The 26,186-nt window shown below is 34.1% G+C and overlaps 1 protein-coding gene across 1 annotated transcript; it reads right to left on the bottom strand.

Moving 5' to 3' along the window:
• Positions 1-1,580: 1,580 nt before the first annotated feature.
• LOC132565556 (rac GTPase-activating protein 1-like) lies at positions 1,581-22,328 on the bottom strand. Its single transcript, XM_060230203.1, has 21 exons — positions 22,268-22,328; positions 21,674-21,755; positions 21,258-21,460; positions 19,737-19,879; positions 19,340-19,508; positions 18,773-18,935; positions 18,414-18,516; positions 17,723-17,822; positions 17,234-17,279; positions 16,514-16,611; positions 16,088-16,141; positions 15,810-15,874; positions 14,994-15,057; positions 14,538-14,649; positions 14,252-14,357; positions 13,112-13,244; positions 10,596-10,713; positions 9,415-9,502; positions 7,944-7,976; positions 2,911-3,005; positions 1,581-2,156 (listed from the first exon to the last, which is right to left on the bottom strand). The coding sequence occupies exons 2-20, from the start codon at positions 21,753-21,755 to the stop codon at positions 2,930-2,932; spliced, it is 1,956 nt and encodes a 651-aa protein (XP_060086186.1). The 5' UTR covers positions 22,268-22,328; the 3' UTR covers positions 1,581-2,156; positions 2,911-2,929.
• Between the last annotated feature and the right edge of the window lie 3,858 nt (positions 22,329-26,186).

Here is a 26,186-nt window from a genome sequence, read left to right on the forward strand (position 1 = left end):
CCGATTGATGTTGGCACATTTACTTCAAATTTATAGGTGATGACAATGAAAAAATCTACATTTTTAGTGACGAGATTTCAAAGTAATAGAATTTACAGTTAATACATGAACACACACATCATTTACACAATATTTGTGACCCTGTAAAAACAAAATTGAGTGTCAATTGTAGGATTATTCTGACAATATAAAACCAAAATGGATTTGGCATAGGTAAACACAAATTTCCACAAGGCATGGCAAAGTTTTTAAAAAATTTTCTAAAAAATCACTGGTCACACTACAAGTTGTAAAAGTCTTTACTTGCTGGAAATGTTTAAACCATTTACACCATCATATAAAGATCTGTCATACTTTGAAATTAATATCAAGCATATTGTACATACAAATTATCCACAGATATATAGCATATCTTTAACTAATAAATACATGACATGATTAAATAAAAGTGATCCTAAAAAGACATTTTGGAGTTATCACAAAAATATACAAATATTTCACAGATCTGAGCATATATATACAACAAAGGTTACTAAATGTATTCCAAATATAACAAGATTTGCTAACAGAATTAGAACATACTATAATGTCTATTTGATACAAGGCTCACAGGGTTTATAACGTTTCAAATAAGGTGCATCATGTACTGACCTTATGAACTTTCCTCTGCAAGAAAATACCGTGTAAAATTTCGACTAGATGTTGATGTAAATGAATTGTCCACGGCATCATTCACAACCATTTATATACATATTTACAAGAGATATGACACAGCAGACATGAAATGACCCTGAACAATGCCAGTAATATCCTGGGTAACTACAACCAGTAGTACCTGTGGTGTGTACACTGACATGTCAGTCGATTTAGATATCCTGTCATTCAGCCTTGCTGCATATAGCTAACAGATAGAAAGTCCAGGAAAGGTAGAGAAGAAAACAAAATGGTGATGGTTTCTTTACAAAGTGAAAAAGAAAAGAAAATGTCAAAATCAGATATATTTGACTGAAATACATCATATCATTTGGAACGTTTACAAATTTGGCACATTCCTTATCTTGGTTTGTGACATTGAACCTGACAGTGAAACTACCTTGCCTTTCAAAAACACAAGTGAAGTAAGCAGGTCAGCCACATCTTTCAACTAAATCATTTGAAATAGCAGAAAATAAGTCCCCACTACCTTGAGTACTTGTACTGTTGATATTGTCAAAAAGACAAGATCATGCATAAATTGGATGTTCAAATGCATATGCTACACTTGAGACATGGATTGTATACACACAAACTATCTGTATCCATTACGTGTCTGTACCTGTATACAAAACACGAAACATGTACAAGTGCTAGCGATAGGGCTGCTGGGATGTTTAGTCAAGCTTTACACATCAGGATATTTGGTTTCCATGGAAAAATATATGGATTAATGTCATCTTCAAATCTTATGATTGTTTACAAAGTTTAGAAAAAATTAAAGATTGACAGTTCAAAGATGAAACTTCATCTTCAAGTGATTTCATAGTCATGAAATAAAATTTAATAACATTACCAGTATTCATTTAGAACTAAGAAGTGTTGAATTCGTTGTACATCTATTATGGACATTTGTACCTTCAATAATTCACTAAATACTATTCAAAGGTAATGCTTAATGTTTAAAAACTACACTTTATTAAAGCTTATATAATTTTATGCTCCATAAAAAGGTTGTAAATGTCAGTCGTAAAGGCTTCCCATTATTTAAGTCTTAGGAATCCAATATATACATGAGTTTAAACTTATATTTACATATGAAATACAGGTGATGAATATCATCATTCAAATGTTTGTTTGTGGTTGTCTGTCACTTTAAATATTGTACCTGACACTGCACAATGTGAAATCAGCCATCTTCAGAAGTGTAGAAAAATTCAGAATCAATTTTTCACGTTGATGATATGGAATGTGTACATATCCATCAACACTAATCAACTGTCAATTTTAAAAAGCAGTTCAGACCACTTTGTACAAAGATATAACTCCAGAACACATTACTAGCTAGTTTAACATCAGGAAATCTCAACTGTCAGGCACCATGCATGGAAAATTAGTTTAACATTGGAGAGGAAAAGAAATGGCTGGGTTTCTTGTTGATGGTTCGACTCTTGTTTGAAAATCTGAAAAATGATAAAACAGAAAATTTAAGAAAATATTAAAAGTATTACTGATTAATAACAATTTCTTTTGATGAACAAATATATGGTTTCTTGTGTGGTTTTTTGTTTTAAAAAAAACCCAAGGAAATCGCACAGAACATCTAAATATTGTAAAATAGTTACTTTACGTGGGAATTTACTTTCACTGATTTGAGGGTACTCTTAATCTGTAAATTTATATATAGATGAAGAGACAATAAACATTGACATTGTTTATGTGTTTCAATAAGAAAAGTTATTTGAATACAACATATCCTTTACAACCTCTAAGCTGGATTCTCTGCTGATTCAGACTGCTACAAACATTAAGAACAAGGTGAACACTAAACCATAATATTTACTACCTCACTCGAACAAAATAAGAAAAACAAATAAAAAACATAGTATGATTGATCATCATAACTTCATTTCTGTATTTATCTTGCAATAGGTCCAGTCTTGGAAATATGCCCACTGATACCTACTTCTTTTCAGAACAATAAGGATACACTAACACAATATTGCATTATTCTGTACAAAGCCAAGTCAAATTGTTTGCAAGTTTAACAACATTTTGCTGCAACCCCCCATCCACCCCCTCTCCGAGCTTCTCTTGACTTATTACAGGATCAATGCAGTACTAAACACAACATTCCTACAATCAATACGATTCCTATTACAAACAATAAACACTTTGTCATACAAGTAATGGCTATGTGGTGGTTACAGAGCCTACCTGTGGCCACCACCTCATCTCACAGACAGGTCTCACTCACAGACCTGCGTGGCATCACCAGCGGTGGCATGAGTTTGGGCTTCATCTTGGTGATTCTACAACAAACACAGCGTATCACAAACACATGTGACACCAAGGAACCTAGTGTCTCTCCGCCGGGTGGAAAACGCCCTCAAACCATTGTGATCATCTTTTCATTTATTTTCAAATACAATGAAATCAACAGGTTTTAATCCTTCAAGGCTTTGATTGATTCGACTGGAATTTAAAAACTTCCAACACTTTTAACTGTGATGTGTAGTTTGTGTTATTCTTACAGGCTGTCAACCAAGTCTTCTTAATATAGGAGGAATACAGGAATATTTTGGTTTTTTGCTAGTTTTGAGGCAAAATATAGGGGTTTTCCAAACGAAAATCATTTCATTCAAAGGCATTTATACTAAAAATTCCTACCTTCACTTACTGTTTCTATATTAATCAATGATTAAAAACTACCTTAAAGTAACCATTCATTTCAACAGCATCACAATCCAGGCAGAGAGCTGCTGCATAGTTCATCATCATCATCTGAAGGGACACCTAAAAGGCCAATATCCTGTCGTACTGCCTTGCAAGGTGCCCATACAGGCGATAAAGAGATGCACTGAATCATTTTCTGGTGGCTGGTGATGCTGTTGAAGACTTAAGAATTATCTAACCTGTAAAATAAAGAAGCCAAAAGTAGTATCAAAGAAATGTTTACAATCTCTTCATTTATCAGCAACAAATTTCCTGAAAAATATAGGAAATAATGGAGGTCTTTAAAAATAAAGGAAAATATAGGAATATAGGAATCGGTTGACAGCCTTTTATTATCATCTTATTGGTAAACAAATACAACAGTTGTCTGTGTTGGAAATATGTTAGAAATTGAAGCTTACATTTACAAGTGTTTGCGTCTGTAAACATATAATATCAAAATCATTTTTTTTAAATGTTGTAAATTTTACACACCCCAAAATTAATCCAAAATACACTAATAGATGCAAATTTACAAAAGATTGTTCTAAAAAATTAAAGATTTTACGGGAGTGAGATGAAAGGAACTGGACTTTATGCTATGTATTAATCAAAAATCGTTTCAATCATTTGCTTTTGAATTACATGTATTAAAAAGAAAAAATACACCTGAACAAAGCAGTATAGTACAAGTACAATTATGTTGATGTTGTTTGTTTGTTTTTTTTTTATTTGCTATCAAAGCCAACAAAGTGAAACAAATGAACAGAATAATAAATCTGCATGGCTAACAAATAGATAGCAGAATGAATTTAAATAACTCTAGCAGTATGAAGTTAATCACCAGCTCAAGTCTATTTAGTATAAACATATTGTACCAAGTAATGTTTTTCAGATGTCAGAATTAACTGTCATACATGTTTTGTTGTATTGTAACAGCTAAGTAATCAGTAACATTTTTTAGTATCATACTTTGGTTAATCAGGAATTAGCATACGAAAGGCAAACTTTTACTGCAATAGGCCATCAAAATACATGTCATGCAATAGTATTACCCAATACAGGGTTCCTGTTTACCAGATATACTATTTAATCAATAAATGGTAGGTACACAACCTACTACGAACTCCTACAGATTTGATAGCTGTATATGAATTACCTACAATGCATGGTGATCACTTTGGTGAACATTTTGATACCGTGAAATCTCATCAGTCTCAGAAATTCCAGATATCTTACGATTCAACTTAAAATAATCTATAACAAATTGGCTGGTCCTATACAGAAACTGATATACAGGAACTGTATACTATTTCAATATCAGTGGACTTTCAGATTTCAGATGTATTAACTTATTTTTTAGACAGGAATTTCAACTGCATATTTTGTTTAATATATCCTGACAATGTTAAAATGAAAGCATATTTAACTACAAATCATTACTCTGGTGTTGAAGATTTGTATGTTTCTTCCTTTTCAATGGATGAATTCAATCTGACATTGAAATATTAGAATACCAGAACATTAAAGTCCTTGCCACTTGGCAGCAGGTATCAAATATTTGTCCATTCTATAAGTAGTATATAGGAAACCCTGACATTGACTTTAGAGTCACATACCATGACCTCATCCAAGGTACCTGTGTATAAATATTTATCATTACATCCCTAAAGAAATGAAGTAGCTAGAACTGGTAATAGTTATTGGAAATCAGCTTGACAGAGCTGGACATTACAAATACAACCTAAATAATAATGACTAGCCTATAACATATATTCATCTGATCATAAAGCCAAAGTATTCAATAAGGAAAGGACCTTCAGTCTAAAGACTTTATTTACTTCATACATCGGTAACGGTTATTCCAGTAGAATATCTATCACACCCCTAGAATCCAGATATTGTAGCGTCCATAGACTTCCATCAATAACTTGTACAAGTGATAGACAGAAAATCTAGCCCATAGACTAAACTCCTTTGAGTCATGTGGTCAAGTAAATGTTTTACTGGGTAATGGAATAGCCTTAAACAGTTACTTGTGAATTTAAGAAATTGCATAATTTCAAAATTAAAAGATTTGCAAAATTTCAGTATTTTTGTCATGGTTAGAAAAGACGTGTAGATGTGATACCAATGACAGTAAACATAGTATTGAGACATAGAAGATAAATGATTTGAAGGGTTATTGTTAGATTTGGGCAGTAATAGGATGTTCGTGTCTTTTCAAAAACTAACTTGATACAAGGTGTATTCATTGTTTTCTACTTACAAAAAAATCATTGCAAGTCCCATTATTTAGGTTTAAATTACATTTTCAGAAACATTCTCCCTCTGTTTATTTCAAAACGTTCCTTATTTCAACATAAAATCCCACTTTCCAATATCACATTCCAGCATTCCTTTTACAAAACATGTCAGTGATATGCCAGTATACATGGTTTTTTTCAACAAGAACTTGTTCCTCTACTCATGACATGTACAGGTAAAAACAAATACTGCACTCTCAAAATTTTAAAGAAAGCATTATGTAAACAAACCCCCCCCCCCCCTTTTTTTTTTTAACAAATTTGTCAAATCAAAAAGTAATTGTCTGGTTGTACAAAATGTAAAATGTAAATTCAAATAAATCAATTTTCTCCAAATGATATATTTATGAAACCATGAACAAGTTCTTGTTTATCAGTTGAACAGAATCTATTTTTTTCTTTTTAATATTTTCTGAATTCCCCCAAATGAAAATAGAATGCGAAATTCTGTTCATTGATATAAATTTCCCCAAAAAGTACATAAAATATGACAAATGATATCACTCTCAACAAACGAGAACAAACAATATTTATTGATGATACCTTCTTTATCCTGGTTTTTCCTTATCTATGTTGAAAACCACCCCAATTTTAAGTATGGATCAGATAAAAGTCTACTCATTATCTTTTTCATTGATCATTCTTTTGAAAATAAAAAAAGTTGTATAATATGAAATACAGGAACTTCAAAATCCATTTCAAATATTAAAAATTTAGAAAGACAAATGTTCTTTTTTGTTAAAAAACCTTGGCATCCTGAAGGTTGAAAGTGGTATCATTTGAATGATGATAAATAAATGATGTTACATGATGAGAGACAATGTTACATGAAGATTACACAAGTTGTCCGTGTATATGATGTGAGTGTAGTAGATCCACCAAACCCATGCCATCGCCGATTACTGCCAAATCTACAGATCAAGCTGTACAGACAAATCATCAAACATCACAGAGAATCCATTTATCAAAAAATCTTCAATGAATATTGCAAGTTTCTCTTTAATAAAAACTTTGTAAAGATCATTGTACAAAACATATTTATATTGGCACAATATCTTAGAAGTATCTGGTATTGAACACAGGTGTTGGTAGTTAGTATGCTGTATACCGAGAATATTCACTGCTATTTCACATTCCATACTATTAAAGAGAATGATGGATAGTCATTTCTCTTACCCTGGACTGGTATATGCACTCTTTTTATGGGTGTGAAATTTCCTTGTCACACCCTAGGACTGAGACAGGGGAATTTCCCTTCCCATTCTATGATGTCACATCACCAGTGTCAAGCACTGGAACAAAAAATTTACCTCATAAGGTCAGTAGGATAAGAGAAAAATAATCTTTCACACTCTTGTTGTGAGATAGGGTGTGATCTTTACCCTTGGAACCCTTGAGAAAAGACAACTAAGTTGCAAACACTAGGCAAGCCTTGTGCTTGCAGACATAATCATCTTTCACATCGAGATGAGATTCCCATATTGTACCTCCAAAGGGTTGAAAGATCCTAATAACCCTGGTGAAGGGTCAAGTGATTAAAAATGATTTTCTAAGATGGCAATAAGTGAAAATTTCTCGGTTTACAGATCCACCATTATATAAATATAGATGTGAGCTGTAGCAGCAAGAGCAGCACCATTACCCTGTTAATAGTAGTATACAACAAGCTACTAGTAGCTAATATAACGCTACAATAAATATGCTGTGAAATGTCTTTAAAAAATCAAATGCACATGAAACCTCAGACCTGGAAACTTACCCTACAAAACAGATTCACCTTAGAGCTAGTAATCAAATATTACTTATTGGAGAGGAAAGGGAATCATATTCTTTACAATATTTGAACAGTTCCCATTTTCTTCTATGGTAAGGAAAAGGAGAGAATTTCACTAAGTATGTCATCAAGAATATAAGGGGGTGAAGCCACCATCAGATGATTTGATCACTTTTTTCTTCAAACTCATTTACCAATAGTAGCATATCTGAAAAAACATCTCTCCCTCCAACTCCTTCCTCACGATCAGTTTCAGAATATCCCAAAACAAAATGTTTACTGAATTAAAAATGACCCTTTCCCATACCTCTATGAAACTGATTATCATGAAATATACAGAAGAAATATTTTCTAATGAATGTAAATTCAGACAAGAAGTCTCTACTACACACAACATCTGTTTTAGCCCCGAGCCACTACCCATTCCACACTAGCAGAATATAAACCATAGGTACCTAAGTGATCCAGTCACATAGGGGGCTGCTTTGCTGTAAAGTAGTTGACTATCATTACTTCAGTGTCATTATCGATTGTCTAATCTTAAAACATGCCTTGCTTCTGTGTAACAGCTATACAATTCTTACTGGATTTTCATATGTAACCAACTTGCACAAGATGAGACCACAACTTATGCTATGAAATACAAGTGTATTAGAAACAATACATACATATTTAATTTAATGAATATACACATCATGACATATATAATGTAAATGATTTTCAATAACTTTAGTTTCATATATTTTTAATGCTGATATGACATGTATAACCATGCTGATGAGTTACCTGTCCTTCTGCCTGTATTGTGAAAGAAAACAACATCTTAATCCAATCTAATTACCATTAAAACTTTCTCCCCTTTATAACATTCTCAATACTGTGCACAACTGGTCCTATCAACAAAATTAAAGCTTTAAAGCTCAAAAATATTTGCAAAAGCCCAGGACAACCCAATTTCATTTTAAGGTCAGATTGCTATAAATATATATTTTGTAGCATTTCAATCAAAGCAGTGCACAATTTTTGATCCCTGCTAATAGAATAAAACAAAATAAACATGGGGGCCCACATAAATTTACCCCTACCCCTAATTTAGCACAGCTTTTTTTTGACAAATGGTAAAGGGTGACCTTTGACCTTAAATCTTGACAATCAAGATCTATTCAGGTACAGACCTTGGCGTTGTGTTGCTTTAGTGTGAATCTGAACTACCTGCTGGTAAATCTGTTCAGGGATTGCATAGGAACCAAATCTATTCAAGGGTTGATAGAATATCTATTACATAAGCTTTTTATTTCCAAAGTAGACAAGGTTAACGTTTGACCTTGACCACCAAATTCTAATCAGGTGTAGACCTTGGTGGTATGATGTGAATATGATCCAAATCTGTTCATGAGTTCATGGAATATCATGGAAACGATGTTACCATGGAGGCTTGAACATTAGCACACCAACGCATAAAGTGATTCCTATACCCCTTCACCTAAGTGGGGGGTATAATGACTCAAAACACATGTGCACCAAGTTACTACATACAACTTTGACTTCAATTTCATCTTTACTGTATAGTTGACAATTTCGCAAAAAAGCCTGTGGCTGTGCAGAGTTGACTTAATAGGATAGAGAAGGTTCAATAACATGTAAAGACCATATTAAATAAGCAGTTTGAGTAAATATCTAAATCAAAATCTTTCACACAGCTTAGTTTATCTCCAAGGCATGAAATCCTGCTGTAGAGTTAAATCATATTTGCACTCTCTATTCACTGATGATTCTGGAGTCATGTAACATTTTACTTGGAGTATGAAGTGCATACCATTTATTGGCCAAATTATACAAAAAGAAAAAAAAAAAAAACAATATAATGAAAAGCGTGATGACATTCACACTGCCCAAAATTATGTTGAGTGTAGTGGCAATACAAACCTGGGTGTGAAGGAATTTTTGCCCCATGTTCTGCTCTTGTGCTCGTAGGAGCCAGGTGTGTGGATAGGACCTAACATGCTGCCTGGCACTGAAACCATACAAAAGTTATATATTATCATAATGACCTAGCAATGATAATACTTCTTTGATGGAAATTTTGGTGAATGATTGCTTCATTACAACAAGAAAACTCTGTCGTCCATATAATACTTACATGTATTCCAAATTAACAACAAATTCTCTGCTATATTAGGAACAGTTTAGATAATTTGTATGCAGAACAAATATTCCAGGTTTTGTCCAAAAGATGAGAAAGTTATAGTCATCTATTTAGCTGCGAGGGATAGAAAACTGACCTAGAAGAGATACTGTTTCTACCATATTTTCCAGATTATAAGCAAACTTTATTAAATGTTTCACTAGAGATCTTGATAAATTGCCCTCCATTTTCTGTTATATTAACAAACTTGGGTCAGTGCAGCTTATTTGTGGATCAAATAAAAAATATCTCTAAAAACAGACTCTTTTGCTTATATACTGGTGTCTTATAACTCAGAAAAATGGTACTGCATTTACTTAAAAAAAATGACTTGGCCATGACCAGATACATATGTGTACTTATTTTCAGATATAATAGTTTTGTTTACTCAGTTGTTTTAATGTCTGGTCCATGTTTCAAGCGATACATCACAATCATTTTGATATTTCACACTCGGATAAAGCCAGGGTGACTAGCGTGAGGATGTTGTTATTAACTTAGCATTGGGTATGTTACCTTCAACCTTCTAGTGTCAGTTTAAAAACAAAATGTTAGTCAGAAGTGAGGATCCTGCAATATAGGTGTATTTTACAATCTGGTTTACCTGCCTGTCTCTCTGGTGTCTATCATAAGTGACTTCATTGTTTGACTGTCTGGTATCTGTCATAAGTGACTTCATTGTTTGGCTGCCTGGTATCTGTCATAAGTGACTTCATTGTTTGGCTGTCTGGTATGTCATATGTGACTGACCTGCTCTACTCTTGACTATCATTGCCAGTTAGCTCTTGGTTTTCTAGTGCGTGCCATACATCACTTACCTGCTCTGCTCTCTGGCCTATCTCTTTGTGATTTAGCTGATTGACTTTTTGGTTTCTTGTTATATGTGACTTACCTGTTTGGCTTTCTGACATGCATGACTTACCTGCTCTGCTCTCTGGTGTCTGTGGTGTGTTGAACTGGTTAGGGTAGAGGTTTTCCTCATCAATGTTAAGAAAAGACTCCCAATAATCTATTGGGATCTCAAACAGTTTCTCCATTACCTGTGGATATAACAATCAACTTATTGAATTTTTTCAACATGAATTTAGAACATTTGCAAATTGTTATCTCAAAATGTCCTTGAAGTTAACTGGTAGCAGTGATCTCCACCAAAAGCTATGATCATGAATATTGTAACCTAACTGTGACAGCATTCCTATTAATTCTGTACAGCAAGTTTTTCCATTTGGCCTCATGAAATATAAAACATGAGCAACTTCAAACCTCTCTGTTCAAGCATTTTATACTCTACTATAGGACAGAATTCATGTAATAGATAGTATTACCCAGATAGTATTGAATAATTGATAAAATAAGAGCTCTCTCAATTTTTTTTCATATCAGGAAGAATTGTTTTTCCATATTTATCTGCTGCAAGTTTTGAAGTCCCACAGTACACTTTTTCAGAATAATGTAAAATCATATTTTCACACGGCTCTATTTCTGTGGCTTTTCGAGAAAACACTATTTCATGAACACTTGATTTCCTGGAAAAATATAGTTCAACAAGTACTAATTGTAATGGGGACCATTACAAATGTCCCCCAAACGACCCCTTCAGCAGTAAATGATCACAATAATCAGACCTGCAGTCATGCCAAACATGAACACACCAATTTTGAATGGAAATGAGAACGTAAATTTTTAAAACATCAGAAGAGAGGAAATGGTGATGCTTTTAGTTTGGTAAAAAGAGAAGTGTCCTAACCTCAGTATGACAAAGAGTTTATTTTGTGTCTGCTACTTTCAATATCAAGTACTTCTCAATGGTCCATTTAAATATATAGGGCAAAAGGCGTCACAATAACACCAACCACACTTTATGCATAAATGGCATTTATTTCTTTTTCACAAAGTACAAAGAATCCATCATATTTTAAGCTGAGATGTATTGGGTTGTTTCTTTGTCTTTATGTTTTATTTTTCTTTAAGTAGTCACTAAGAATTCCAGCTTCAGTATGATCTGTTTCACAAAGTGTCAGTTGTGTCCTCAGGAAAGTGCACATACATGACCAAAATAAAAAATGGACTACGCCATTTTGCTCTGAGCGCCACCTAATATATATATACCAATTTTCACAAAAATTGGACAATATCTAAAATTTGGCCAACACGAAAATAGGATAATATCTAAAATTTGGCCAAATTTTGACCACAGCTGTCCGCTCAGATGACCGATTGGAAAAATTCAAGTGACCTGCATTCCACCTCGCATGTATGAATATGTGTGTGAAGTTTTGTTAAATTCCATGCAATAGTTTTTGAGAAACGCGTCGGAAACCTCGCTGGCGGAAGAAAGTGGAAGAAATAAGACTTTGTTTGGGGAACATAATAAAAGTTATACTAATTAGACATTTTGTGATCATATGAATTCAAGGATTAAGACAAGATGAAATCAAGGAAAATACAGAGGGCACTTAAAGATGCTGTGCATGAAGTATCAAAAACAGGAATAAAGCAGGAGATTATTATAATATGACTTTCTGAAACATAAAGATAATCTATCCTACAACTGGAAATTACCACGAAAAGGAATTTTCTATAAATAACATTTATCATCATGACTGATGACACTGTAAACTTGCATTTATGACAAAATTTGGGTGAGACTCAAATTTCAAAAGGTGACCTTGAACTTTAACCTATAATGCATTTACTTATCTAAGGTAGATAGGTCTAAACAAACATACATATGAAATTAAAATGTTGAAACACTGGTTGATTTAAGTTATCACAAAACTGAACAGTGACTAGGGTATGTTGAAGTTGAACAAATTCAGAGACAGATGATATGTTTTGCCAATACAAGGTGGGCTAAACTGTAGATCCTAGAGATACATATGCAAAAATATTGTGCAATTTTTCTTTTTATTGAAATTGGTTCCAAAATCAAACACACATCATTCGCAGAAACTTGAGAATTATACATCCAGTAACTCTCAATGTAAGAAATGAACACATTATAACTGTCAAAGTCCATGAAGGCTACGCGTTATAATGTTACCAACCATACGACAGCATGAAACACGTCATGGTGTAATTTTAAAACAAACTTCTTCACATAGGTGAATGAAGATGTGTGTTGTAGGTTTATTTGTGGAGAAGTCAGGTTGACTTGTTGGAGTCTTTCCTATAGATAATGGTAACTTGTATGTTATAAACCCCCCCCCCCCCCCCCCCATAAATTAATGATTTTACTATAAACAGTTGTCAAAATAGAACCAGGACCATAGGTTTGTTTTAGAATCAAGGTTAAAATTGAATCTAAGTCTGTGAATTAAAGGTAAGTTAACAGAAAAATTACAAATAAACTGACATGATCAATCTTATACATTGCCCTTTCAGATGACACCAAACCATTCTGCTGCACTTTTGTCAAAAAAATCTTTTTGTCCTTACCATGCTCTGGTACTTAGTCTCGTTGATCATCATGAGGGGTTCTGGCTCTGGCACCGAGTAGCCAACTATGGTGGGGCCAAATACCTTAGCCAAATTACTAGTCGGCATCTTACACTCATGGCACTCGCCCACTCTGAAAATCAACACCATACAATCATAGTCAAATGTTTTAATCCCTTCCTACACTCATAAGAATCACAAATTCTGCTTAGGAATACATTATACAACTAATGACAACTACATCAAAATGTTATTAATATCAATGTATGACTTTAACAAGAGGTATATAGGGCCTGTATCGCTCACCTGGCTTTTTTTGACTAAAATTGCTTATCAAAACTAAAGGAAGGGAATTCTATATATCCAAGAACAAAACACAAAATATATCTATTTTCCTAATGAACCTTAACTCTCTGCCCTTAGGGGGTCAGCCAAATCATTCATACTTCAGGCCAAATCATTCCTCAGGCATGTCAGTGAAAAACCAAAGAAATAAGTTTGAAATTCAGTTGATTCACCAGTCCATTGACCAAATGAAGCAAGGGTCTCCCATCCCAGGTAGTCGAGACTCATAGTAATACAAAATTGATTTCCCCATCATCCAAGAACTCTTCACACCAATTTGCGACAAAATCCAATCATTCCTACAGGAGGAGTAGGATTTTAAAGAATTTGCTTTATTTCCCCTATTGACACCATCCCTCCCGCCCCAGGGGGGCAAGACCCTTCTTTTATACAAATTAATTTCCTTTCCCCCAGCAATGCTTCAGACCAAATTTAGGCAAAATGCAATCATTCCTACAGGAGGCACAGGATTTTTACAGAATTTGCTCTTTTTCCCCTTTTCAGCCCCACCACTTTGAGTCAGGAAAGTTAAAAACTTTAATGCTGTTATTGATGAAACAGTGACAAATATTGAGATTTACATACAAATAAGGATTATGAGAACTTAGCTTAGCTGTTGACATCTACTTATCAACTACAGAAATATCTCTTTTTTTTTCTGGTGAATATCCAATTGCCAGTGTTGGACAGCATATCAATCATACAAATGATTGGGGGTGTACTTTTATATCTTAAAAACTTATTTTGCTGTCTGATGCACATATCTTATCTTTTAACAGAATCCTGTAATTATACCTGATGAGATGCAGGATAAGGAAGGCCAGTGTGTCCCTGTTAGACTGTGGCAGCTGACTTATAGCTTGGTATAATTCAGAATCACCCATAGCACGGTCTCGGTTCTCTAAAAGAAAACAAATTTGCTACATATGTTAAATTGTATATTTGAGTTGATATACAATGTATGATACTGAGAAACTCAAACTCTTCTAACCCAGCTAGACAGTTATGACCTTGGAAGTTGCTTTAATGGAAGTATTTATTAAGACAACACTACACTTTTCAGTAGCAATGATAGACCCACCTGCTGCACTCTTAAAGTCCTTCCACAAAGAAAAAGTGATGACAGGTTCCTTAAGGCCTCTCAGGAAATCCTTCAGACAGCCGCACACCACATTGATGTCATCAATATGTGACTGAACAGACAAGAGTTTTATTCATACACAAAATAAGCTGCAGGGTCTTAGTTTACAAGCAAAGTAATTTTAATCACCACCTTTATAACTAAATCAAAAAACACATTCCAATATAAGTCAAATAGTTTCAAACAGAATTTTGTTTTCAAATTCTCTGCAAATGACTGTGCACAAGAATCTTACTAATGACTTTTAAAGTTAAACTTCATTATCTGACCTCTCAGTAAACTGGTATCAATGCAGGGTCTATTTGCATGATGAGACATATAACAATACTGTCCTGATATTCCATCAATGTGAATATTTACAATATTATTTTTTTCTAGTCTGTTAAAGTTACTCACCATATTTGGCACTCCCCTCCCTTTGAAGAATTCCTTTTTCAATTCCTTCACCTGTGATTCAGCTCTGATGCAATAAAAGAGATATGAAATCACATTAAGAAACGTAAGAGACTTAATGTACTAATGTATACTGATTGGATGTGGATATAGTAGGTTACAATATTGTATAGCTCTGACACATATCTCTTAATCCTCTACCAATTTACCAGTTATTGGTCATAAAATCAATACTTTTTATTAGGTGAAAGAATCTTTGTGAAGAGCTGAAGTTCAAGAGTCAGCAAGAAGCTTGCTAAAGCAGAAACAGCCATGTTTGTTTATGAAGAATTCTAAATACTGGAGCTGGATTCCTAGCATTTGTCAAGCTGTCTTTTTTTAATGATATACACATTAAAGCTTTGTTTAATTAAGAGCTTTTCAAATAAATTTGTGAATCAATTTTAAAAACACATTTTTTTAATATTTCACATATTAGTGGAGATATTTGGGGCTAGCAGAATATTGTTTCAGGCTAATGGATTTTAGCAGGCAATTAGCACTGGTTGAATGTATTTTTTTCAAAATAACATCCCTATCTTTTATCTGAAACAATGAAATCAGGGAAAATAGAGAGTGATAGTAAAGTTATTCTAAAAAAATGAGACATCCTAACAAAATAAGAATGGTTTGTATTTCTAACCCTTAAATACCAAGAACATATTTCACTGAAGACCCTTTTTGCTTTCATCAAAATTTTCAAATTACCTTCTCAAGTGAAAGTTCCAGGTTTATTAATTAATAGAAATATCTTTTACAATCACAAGCTTTAAGCCTTACCCTGGAACCCTGTAGATTCCCACTTCTGTGAGTCCTCTTGCCTCCACTTCATTTACGCAGTGAACCTGTAATAAAAGAAGCAAGACAATTCTGATAGGTTATTTATTTTAAAAGTTTTAAAATCAAAAGTTTAATGAACAGGAGCAAATAAAATTATGATATAATTTTCCTTCACAGAAACTAGAATTCTGACAGTGCTCTTGTGATACATATACATGTAAATATATGAATAAGTGTTGTATGTTAAAGTATAGTAAAAGAAAAGAGAATAGCCTTACCACAATCGCTGGAATCATTGGCGGGTCAATAGGAGCATAGTCATTCAACAGGCCCTGTCAAAGAAAACATTCAAATATAGTTCTTTTGTGCAAAATAACTGAATATCCTTTTTGTTTAATATTTGATAGATTCAATAAGATTACATTGCAAAACTATAGCCCACCTCTGTTCCCTGGGAGAGACAAATAATATTTTAATCAAAATTCTTTTTTTATCAATACTGTGCTAGATACATCACAAGCACAGTCATATGCTACATTCTTCTTCAATCATATTCAATATTTAATACAGCTGAAAGATTAGCAAACCAAACTTAAATCTGTCACCCTCTTACATGAAAACTTTTTGATTTTTACAGATATATATAATTGAATCAAACATTTGCTCAAATCAAACAAACACAGATTCTAAAAGTTACAACTTACACCAGACATTTTTGTTGTTCCAGGTGTGCTGGGACAGCAAGGCACACATGGTAATGGAAGATTATCTTTACAGTCCGGATGACATGTTGCTTTACAGTCTACAAAGAAAACATAAGGCAAGTAACATCAGAACCTGAGTCTTAGTTGGACAAAACAAATATAAACATTTTGTATTCAGACTAGTTTTCCATCTCAGTACTAATTTCTAACAAGAGTGGTAGCAAGGATTTTCTTAAAATAGAAATGGTGACCTTGACACAACAACACTGTAAATCAACTCATGTAATATCATGGTCCTTTATATTATGTGAAGTTTGATAAAAATTCATTCCAGAATGAAACTGGCAGTGCTGAGAAATATTTTCTAAAAACAGAAATAGTGTCCTTGACAACCCGAAACTCAAACTTGTCCAAGATATTATGGTCTTTTTTTATGGGTAGATGTGAAGTTTGATCAATTCCTCACATGGAATGAAGCTATAAGGATACTGACAAGGATTTTCTAAAAACATGGTGGTGACCTTGACCCCTGAAATTCACACTTGTTTAAGATACAATGTTCTTAATAAACAAAGTTTTTTTTTATATTCCTGAAGGAATGAAGCCATTAGAGTCCTGACAAGAACAAGTATTGTATGTGTATGTAGAAATAGAAGGATCCTACATCCCCTGATATTTGTCATGTAGAGATAATAAGCAGGTATTGTTTATATCACTTACCTTTACACTTCATTGCTAGCTTGCCAAATCTGATTCTCTTTCCACACTGAAAAATATAACTCATTTTATCAAAAATAATCTGGTAAACCAAAGATGCATAATATACAAATATATAAATGAGGATTAACATTTGTCTGACAATTTTACTGAACAAGAAATACTGCAAATCATATTCATTGACATTGATATACAAATCCCTCAAACTTCCTCCATTCAATGATATATATATATATATAATGAAGTCAGTAATATACTCTTTATTATAATTTCCACAAGAAGGACACACATATTTTGTGTGCAGTTAGAAATTTTATCATATTTTCCAACAATCCTAGTGCTGAGTCTTACTTCAACATTATATGATTGACCCCCTCTTTCTAATTCTGGGTATATAAAGGCTTTGTATTAGTGAACAATTTATTCAGACTTTTATTCAAAAGTAAGTTCTTTCTTGTAAAATTTGTGAGATGTCTATTCAACAATACATACTGGTGCACATGTCTCTGGTTTGATGACCGTCTTAGAGATAAAGAAGTGAATTCTGTTTAAACCTCGACCAGCAGAACTGGCTTTTCTCAGACGTGGTGTTCTGTTAACAAAGAAATGAAATAAAACATTTGTATTTAACAAGTTCAAAATACTTATTTTTTTCTTCCAATTTCAACAGACTTCTTTTCAAAAGTATCATATAAAATCTTCAAACCTCATCATGTTAAATATTTCTGTTATGTAGTTGTTAAAAACTGAGGTTTTCAATTTAAAAGATTTACTGCCTTCATAAAAATTCAGGCACTTAGCTTTACTATAGAACTTAATTAAGGTCTCATAAATTACAAATGACATTAAATTAAGTTAATCATTACTGAAGCTGTGGTTATCAAAACAATAGTCCTAAACAATGTGTCAAAGACTACACTTAGTAGTATGTGTGCCAGGTTAAATTTAAATACCCATTTTCCCCCCAAAAGCTTTCTGAACTAGAACCCCAATTCATAAATATACTAAGGTTTAGGCATAAAATGAAGAAATGAACTTGTTGAAAGAGTCTTATATTCAATTTACAATACATCTGAATTTCTTAATGAAGTAAACATACACTGAATTTGAACATTGTGAAAACTCTGTATTGTAACTTATCACACAAATCAGACTGGTTGTTAACATGGATGTAAATACTCACTTTGGAGTAGTTCCCTTGAGAATTCCTCTAGATTTTCGTCTGGAACTCTGATTTCTGTTGCCAGGTGTACCCAGGTAAGAATCTTCAGATTCGGGTTCACTTTCTGAAAAAAGATGATACTTTATGACATCCTTACAAAATTTCAGTTAAGATGAAATAAACAAGAAGTTCTGTTTTCATAAATATGAGAACTGTAGTTATACAGTTTGATCATTATAAATACTAGGATTATTCTTGTCATTAAAAGGTTGACATGCAACGGGAGGCAATACATTTCAATATTTAAAATCTAAACTTTCATATAAAAGAAAAATTATTTAAGAAGTCAGCACAGATGAACCCTTTTTATTATCTCTTACCAGCATCTCTATTTGGACTATCCAGGTGTTTGTCCAGAGCTGGTTCACTGAAGCTTTTGTTGAGCGTTTTTGTCTGCGGGATAACCTCAGCAACAGCCCCCACAAGCTTACCATCAGCATTAAGGGTGACCGTTGTTGTGGTCACTATGGAGTTGTTTTGTTCCTGTATCATTGAAAAAAAAACAAAAATTCTCAATCTTCCTATGACACTCTTCCAAACTCAAACCAGTGAGTAATGTTTCTGATGCTCTCTAGGAAATCCAGTTATAAACACTTCCTGGTGGTAACCTTGATACACTGCTAAACAGAACTTTGATTACCTGAGCCTAAACCTTTTGTTCTCCATTAAAAAATGTAAAGCAATTTTAACAACATAAAATACATTATTGGTACCTATATTGTTTTAATTACAATGCAAATTTATACCAAGGATATCATTATTTCTACAATATCACCACAAAGAATTTGACCCATGGCACCTGGCTTCCTAGGCTAAAATTCTGAATCAAGTTTACTAGGACTACATTAGAATAAAACCTCTGCAAGCAAAGATTTAGTTGAACCTACATCTTCATCACTCCTCCTTCGCTTCACAGGTTCATCTTCCATTGGTGGTGCAGAGGGTCGCTTGATTTTCCTTCCACTTCGGAGATAAGATGTATCAAGATCATCTTCTGTTTTATCATAAACAGAATCACCAAGTATGGAGTGTGCTGACTCATTTATTGTCCCAAGTCTATGAAGAAAGAAAACAAAATTGTGCACTGATCTTCTGGAACAAATTTCAAGAATTAGTTTCAAAATATTGGTCTTACTGAAATTTTACTTGGCAGAGAAACAGGAACAAAGCGAGATATTCCACACACACACAAAAAAAGAAGAAAAAAACATACTTTCTGCAATGAAGAATACATTGTAAATATGACTGCTATGTGAGTTAATGCAGAATTATCTTGACTTGTACCTTCTTGATGGAGAATTGCCCTCTAATTGTGATTGGTAAGTGTTGTGACTGAGGAAAGCCAATTTTTCTCTGTCCTGTTCATTCAGCATACTTTTTCTATTCTTATCTGTCAGTAATTCCCGAATAAGAGCAATCTGTCTTTCCTGTAAAGAAAAATAGTGTTTAAGGCATTTTCTGAAAGTGTCTTCAAACACTAACTTAACACAGCGAACAATACTTGCACACTAAAACATTATTGAAAGTTGATCCTCATTATTATCCAGGCATTTAGTAGACCCTCAAATGAGTTTCATTCCTAAATATGAAATTTAAATGTCAATTCATATTTAATGACATTTTCTTTTTAATTACCAGTGTTAGCTACAGATACCTTATTTGTTTATGTACAGTCGAGACTTGTTATCTCGAAATTCAAGGGACAGTGAAAATATTAAGACTTACCTGTCGTTCAAGTCAAATAAAGTGTATAAATAATGTTGCTGATTTCAGTTTCCTAAATGAAGAAGGGCTACGATTACAGGCAAACAGTGTATTTGAATCTGTTATTTGAAATGGCAGTAAATAAACAAATGAATTTGTCCTACTTTCCCTTTTTATTTTTTATTCATGCCAATAGCAAAACATGTAACTCCAAACAAATGCAATTGTACTCGTGTCGTTCCCTCCGCAAACATGTACAATACCCTTACTGACCAAGCACATATACATCATACATTTTACAGAATGACATTGAACAAAATTTTAATTCGTTTTTGATATGTTACAAGAAACAATGTATGAAGCCACAGATCATATCAATATGACTTTATTATGACTAAATAAACATATGAAAAGTGTGATACTAGAAAGTTTTTACCTGTTATAGAAAACATTGTACAAGCATTAGACAAATCGCACACAGATAAAGACTCTATCAATGAAAAATACTTTCAGCACTTCATTGTCCAAACACTAAATCTGACAAAGTGCACAGCCCTTAACAACTTCAAAATTGGTTTCTTTTGGAAATGTGGGTATCAGATTTCGTCAAAAAGTTTGTACTGGTTTCAGTTACGTTTTTATCGTTCCAGATGACGCAAACAAGCTAAATGTTGTCGTCTTGAATAAACGCACTACTTTTTGATAGTGTACAAATTAGTCACTGCTACAGGATAATGTGTGTTCACCGGAACGATATGCTGACAATTAGCCACGTGTTACACACAGGTGACTTTCTACTCTTTGTATATATTGACATATTTCGTCAGAAGACATGCCAATGTTTTGATAAATTTTAATTGATTAATTTCGAGACAATAAATGACTTTACCCTTGCTTTACAAATGAAGGGACTGACAAATCGCATCTCAAGCGAAATTTTGATTCATGCAAATTTGAGTCATCTGAACTAAAAATGCAAAGATGCAGAAGGAAAAAAATCCGGACTTGAAAATCATTTTGACTAAAATGGAATTTCAACTCATGCCATTTCGAGGCAAGTTTTAACTGTATATATCATACATCTTAATATTTATCACATACCAATTGGTCTCGTTCCGATTCTAAAAATCTTCTGTGTTCCGTTTCTTTACCAATCTGGCTTCTGGCATGCTTCAAAGTAGTCTGTAGGGAGTCATTCTCTTTTTCAAGGACAGAAATTCTTTCGTGGAGTCTTTCAAATTCTGTTTCTAATGAACACCACTTCTTTAAACAGTCTTGTTGATTTGATACAAAACGTTGGAACTCTGAAAAAAAATCATCATTGGTCCGTTAAACAATGCAGTGCTGTTCCTATTTCAGTATCTAGCTGCCTGTATCAACATGATGATGAAATGGGAAGTACACAGAGCTGGTCTTTATTTCCATGTTTTATTCAAAAGTAAATGCAACACATCTTCCACTTTAAAATCACAAAGGTTAAGAGCTGAACGATTGAACAGGGATCATATTAAACATACCTGGTTCTATTCCAACCTGTAACACTTTCGCATTCCTAGACAGGTCGTCAAAGCTGGCTATGAGTGAAAGTTTGGCATCCATCTGCGGAAAATGGGTGTTGGAGTTCAGATTGTGATGCGCAATCAACTAAAAACCATTGCAACATATTTTCTTTTCTGTCTTTCCATCCAACAATGATTAATTTTATAGTTTATAGTTATCAGAATTTATCATATTAACCTTGGTATTTTGTGTCTGATCACAACAACAGGGCTTTGTTACTGAATATATAACAATCACTGTAATGTCCCTGTTTATATACAAATTACCTCATTGTAAAGTATCGTTGAACATGATTAACATTCGAACATTTACACGAAATGAGCTCGTATCTGCCCTCATCAGGGATAAACACAGCTAAATCTTTTATCTAAAACAAAGATCATCAACACTGTGTAGCCTAGTGGTCTATCATCAACTGGACAGTGATGTTGATGTTCGGCCTCAGAAAACAAAAATACATCTGATGTATAATTCATATTAATGCGATTTTTCCACAGATTTACTAGACCTGAAAAGTAACATCGCTTATACAGTAAATAAATGTAATATACCTTTCTGATTCAGCTGAAAATAACAAATAAACAATTAAATTATCCTTTTTTTCGCCATCAATATTCCCCCTTCCTCTTGCCGGGTGTTTTTGAACTGCTAATGAATTGTCCAATCAAAACCGTAGTTGCAAATGATTACGCCACCTGGTGGACTGGCGCGTGAACATGCCCAGTGTTACCTCCCCTATTTAGTAAAGATAAATAAATAGATTGAAAATGATGCAAATAAATTAACTAAATAATGATAAAGATATATATATATTTTTACAGTTTTTGCTTCAATTACGATCATGAAATTAATCGCATCTGTGTAAATAGAAGAAGGCGTTAACTAACGTTGTTCGAAATTCCCAAAACAGGGGCGTAGCTAGACCAGCAGAAAATGTGTAAGCCCAGGCGAGTGGTCTGAATTTCATAATTTTAAAGATGTTTTGAATCGTTTTCTGAGACAGTTTTTTATTGACTTAACAACAAACTTCAACCCCTGATATTTATTTTCAACCTTAGTTTTGTAATTTTGTCCGACATACTCTTTGCACGGATTTTTTTATGTGTAAGCCCGGGCTTTAAGTTGTTTCTATGGAATATACACTCGTGCAAAAGATATATTTTGAGCAGGAGTAATGAGTGTTGAATACACTCGCATCGATATCATCCGAGGTTGGTACATCACCTTCCACAAATAAATGCAATAAGCAATATTTACTTTTTAATCCATGACAGTATGTTCTATTAGAAAATTTATTTATTTATTTATTTATTTATTTTTGACGGACATATAGGAAACTTTTTTTTTCAAAGCTTATCAATTTTCTTTTGTTGCACAGATTTCTAGACGAGTTTGTTTCAGACACAGGTATATTTTCCAGATAGTCTTGTCATAGGGAAACCTACCCGTTGCCTGATGACAAGTCCACGTTTCAGTGACGTTCTCTAACTGCTCGTGTCTATAAACAGGTAACCTACAATTTTCATTTTGTTTTCTTAATCAGCTATATTGTTTAAAATTTATTTTTTCCACCTCTAGTAGTTATTTACTACGACTGATTAATTAAACATTATATATAACACAATGTTGTTTAGTATTACGTATAGTTTTTTCATACCTTCTACGTTCAATGGTCGAGTTCTGCTGTCTGTTAGAGGACCGGAGGCTGTTGACAAAATCTCACGGCTGATTTTATTTTTTGTTTTAAACAAAACCGACATCCTCGCTAGTTTTAGGGGCTATTTTGACACTTCTCCTCTATTTGGTGTCAGCGGCCAGTGGTCAGTGGTCGCGTGGGATCGTGTCATGTTTAGTTAACACCAATTAGACATAGCAACAGCTGCTTGCCAAGTCATTTTCACACTTCTTTGTTAAACTTCTTTTCTTGTTTTCGTTTGATTTGTTCAAGTCAGTAACTAGTGTGCGTTTTTCATACCACTGAAGTTATGGACAATATAGAATTTGGATTTTTATTCCTACTGTTTCGACGGAAAACTTCTTGAAACATCAAGCCATGATTGTGCATGTAATGTTTCATTTTGTGCATGGTACGATGATCGCCTTCGGTCATTTTGGATAATGACACTTGAAGTTTGTTAGGCTCTACCAGTATTTCTCAAAAATAAGAAAGATAAAAAAAACACTAAAGAGACATTTTAAAATCTTTTTAGCATTCCACACAAGCAGGGTGGCTGACAGTGGCAGTTTACATTTTGATTTTGACATTTGAAGTTTGTCGCAAGTTTTAAGAACAAGTGTAGGGATCTTCTGCAAATTGTATGGGAGTCATCACATGTTCACGATGGGTAACATTAAGTTATGTATCCACATTTCACCGAGTAACACATTGAAGGATCGTTGCATGTCATCCAGAGAAATAAGGATAAGATGTTCTACCAAATAAACACAGACTTGTGCCTTTCTCGGATAACGCGGATACACTGTAAATGCCACGGACAGGGAGTGCTGAGGAAAACAAAGTGGACGAATACATGTATTTCATTTGGTTATTTTTTACATACTTGAGACTAACCAAAACAGCAAAGTAATCACACATGAAATTTGAAAAAGACCTATGCAGTATTTCTCCAGAAATAGCGATAACAAAATTTCAAAGTCAAAATACCAGATGGCCGCCTGTCGGCTACTTTGTTTTGCTGATCAGAACCAAAATCAAATGTTCACAATTATCGAGCAAGGGAAACATACATTTGAAGTTTAAGAAATATCCGTAGAGTACTTCTCAAGAAATAGCGATAACAAACTTGCAAATTCAAAATCAAAGATGGCCATCTGTCGGACATTTCGTATTTTTGGCCAGTTCCAAAATTAAATGAGCACAATTAGGGACAAAGGGGAACTTACAATGAAATTTAAGAGCAATCCGTCCTGTATTTCTTAAGAAATAGCGATAACAAACTTTCAAAGTCAAAATCCAAGATGGTCACCTGTCTGCCATGTTGGCCCAAATCTCATGGACACAACTAGAGGCCAAGGACAACCTACATATGAAATTTGAGAGAGATTTGAGACGACGGACCACGGACGTAGGGTAATTTGAACAGTCCACCATCTGATGAGTGTGGGCTAAAATATAATAAAACTACTAAATTAGGTAAAACCCGTCCACTGTAGACGCCATATTTGTATTACAATTACTAATTCACCGCACTTCAAGAAATAAGCAAAAAATGCGTCGCTGTTTTATCGATTATGTTGTAACCTGGCGATTGATTTTATAAATAGTCGGAATATGTGGTTTGGATTAATATGAGAACGTATAGGCTGAAACAGAAAAACAGGGAAAATGTCAATTAGGCTGCACCACTGGAACATGTATAGCAAAATTGAAGGCTCAAGCGAAGTTTAAAGTTGATTAGTTCCAGGAGAAAAAGAAGTGACCAATCACAGACTGATATCTTCCTTTTGAAGATTACAAACCAGCGACAACCAACTTCAAACCCATTACAATATACCATTATGCGACCTCGAAATTCGTTTGATGTGCAAAGGATCAAACTAGTCTTTTCGTCTTGTCCACAAGGTGTCGCATATGGAACCATCAGTTTTGCCATTATATGTTCCAGTCGTGCAGAGTGCGAAAGTGATCATAACCCTGGAGTATCGAGGATGGTTCCAGGGGTGCAGAGAGCGAAAGTGATCATAACCCTGGAGTATCGAGGATGGTTCCAGGGGTGTAAAGAGCGACAGTGACCGTAAACCCTGGAGTATCGAGGATGGTTCCAGGGGTGTAGAGAGGGATAGTGACTGTAACCCCTGGAGTATCAAGGTGGTTCCAGGGGTGCAGAGTGCGAAAGTGATCATAACCCTGGAGTATCGAGGATGGTTCCAGGAATGCAGAGAGCGAAAGTGATCATAACCCTTGGAGTATCGAGGATGGTTCCAGGAATGCAGAGAGCGAAAGTGATCATAACCCTGGAGTATCGAGGATGGTTCCAGGGGTGCAGGGTGCGAAAGTGACTGTAACCCCTGGTGTATCGAGGATGGTTCCAGGAATGCAGAGAGCGAAGGTGATAGTAACCTCTGGAATATCGAGGACCATTCCAGGAATGCAGAGAGCGAAAGTGATCGTAACCCTTGGAGTATCGAGGATGTATGTACACTTACAATACTTAAAGGCATGGATCTGAAATATGAGGTTCCCATAAAGAAACTGATATGGACAAAATACATACGATGTTCCATACAGTGTGGGGATCCCGCGTGACTTTTTAGTATCGTACATTTGATTAGATTAATGTCTAATAAAGTGGTTTTTTAAAAGAGATACTCGATGAACGGATTTCAGCTCACGGCATACGCCAGAGTACCATACAAATTTCCCCCCACAAACACGGTGATATGTTGTGTTAAAGGTATCTTTTTTATCTACCGTTTATACATTTCGACACATAGATCAAATTATCTTCA

This window comes from Ylistrum balloti, unplaced genomic scaffold (assembly GCF_031769215.1).
Source record: "Ylistrum balloti isolate Yb309-2 unplaced genomic scaffold, AGI_CSIRO_Ybal_v1 Utg369724, whole genome shotgun sequence".
Taxonomy (NCBI): Eukaryota; Metazoa; Mollusca; class Bivalvia; order Pectinida; family Pectinidae; genus Ylistrum; species Ylistrum balloti.

Excerpts from the sequence above, each read along its gene's own strand:
- LOC132565556 (XM_060230203.1), bottom strand. The coding sequence starts at position 21,755 with ATGGATGCCAAACTTTCACTCATAGCCAGCTTTGACGACCTGTCTAGG. Across the intron at positions 19,509-19,736 it reads GGCAATTCTCCATCAAGAAG|ACTTGGGACAATAAATGAGT; the intron begins GTACAAGTCAAG and ends CTTTCTTCATAG. Across the intron at positions 7,977-9,414 it reads AAAAATTCCTTCACACCCAG|CAAAGCAGCCCCCTATGTGA; the intron begins GTTTGTATTGCC and ends ACTACTTTACAG.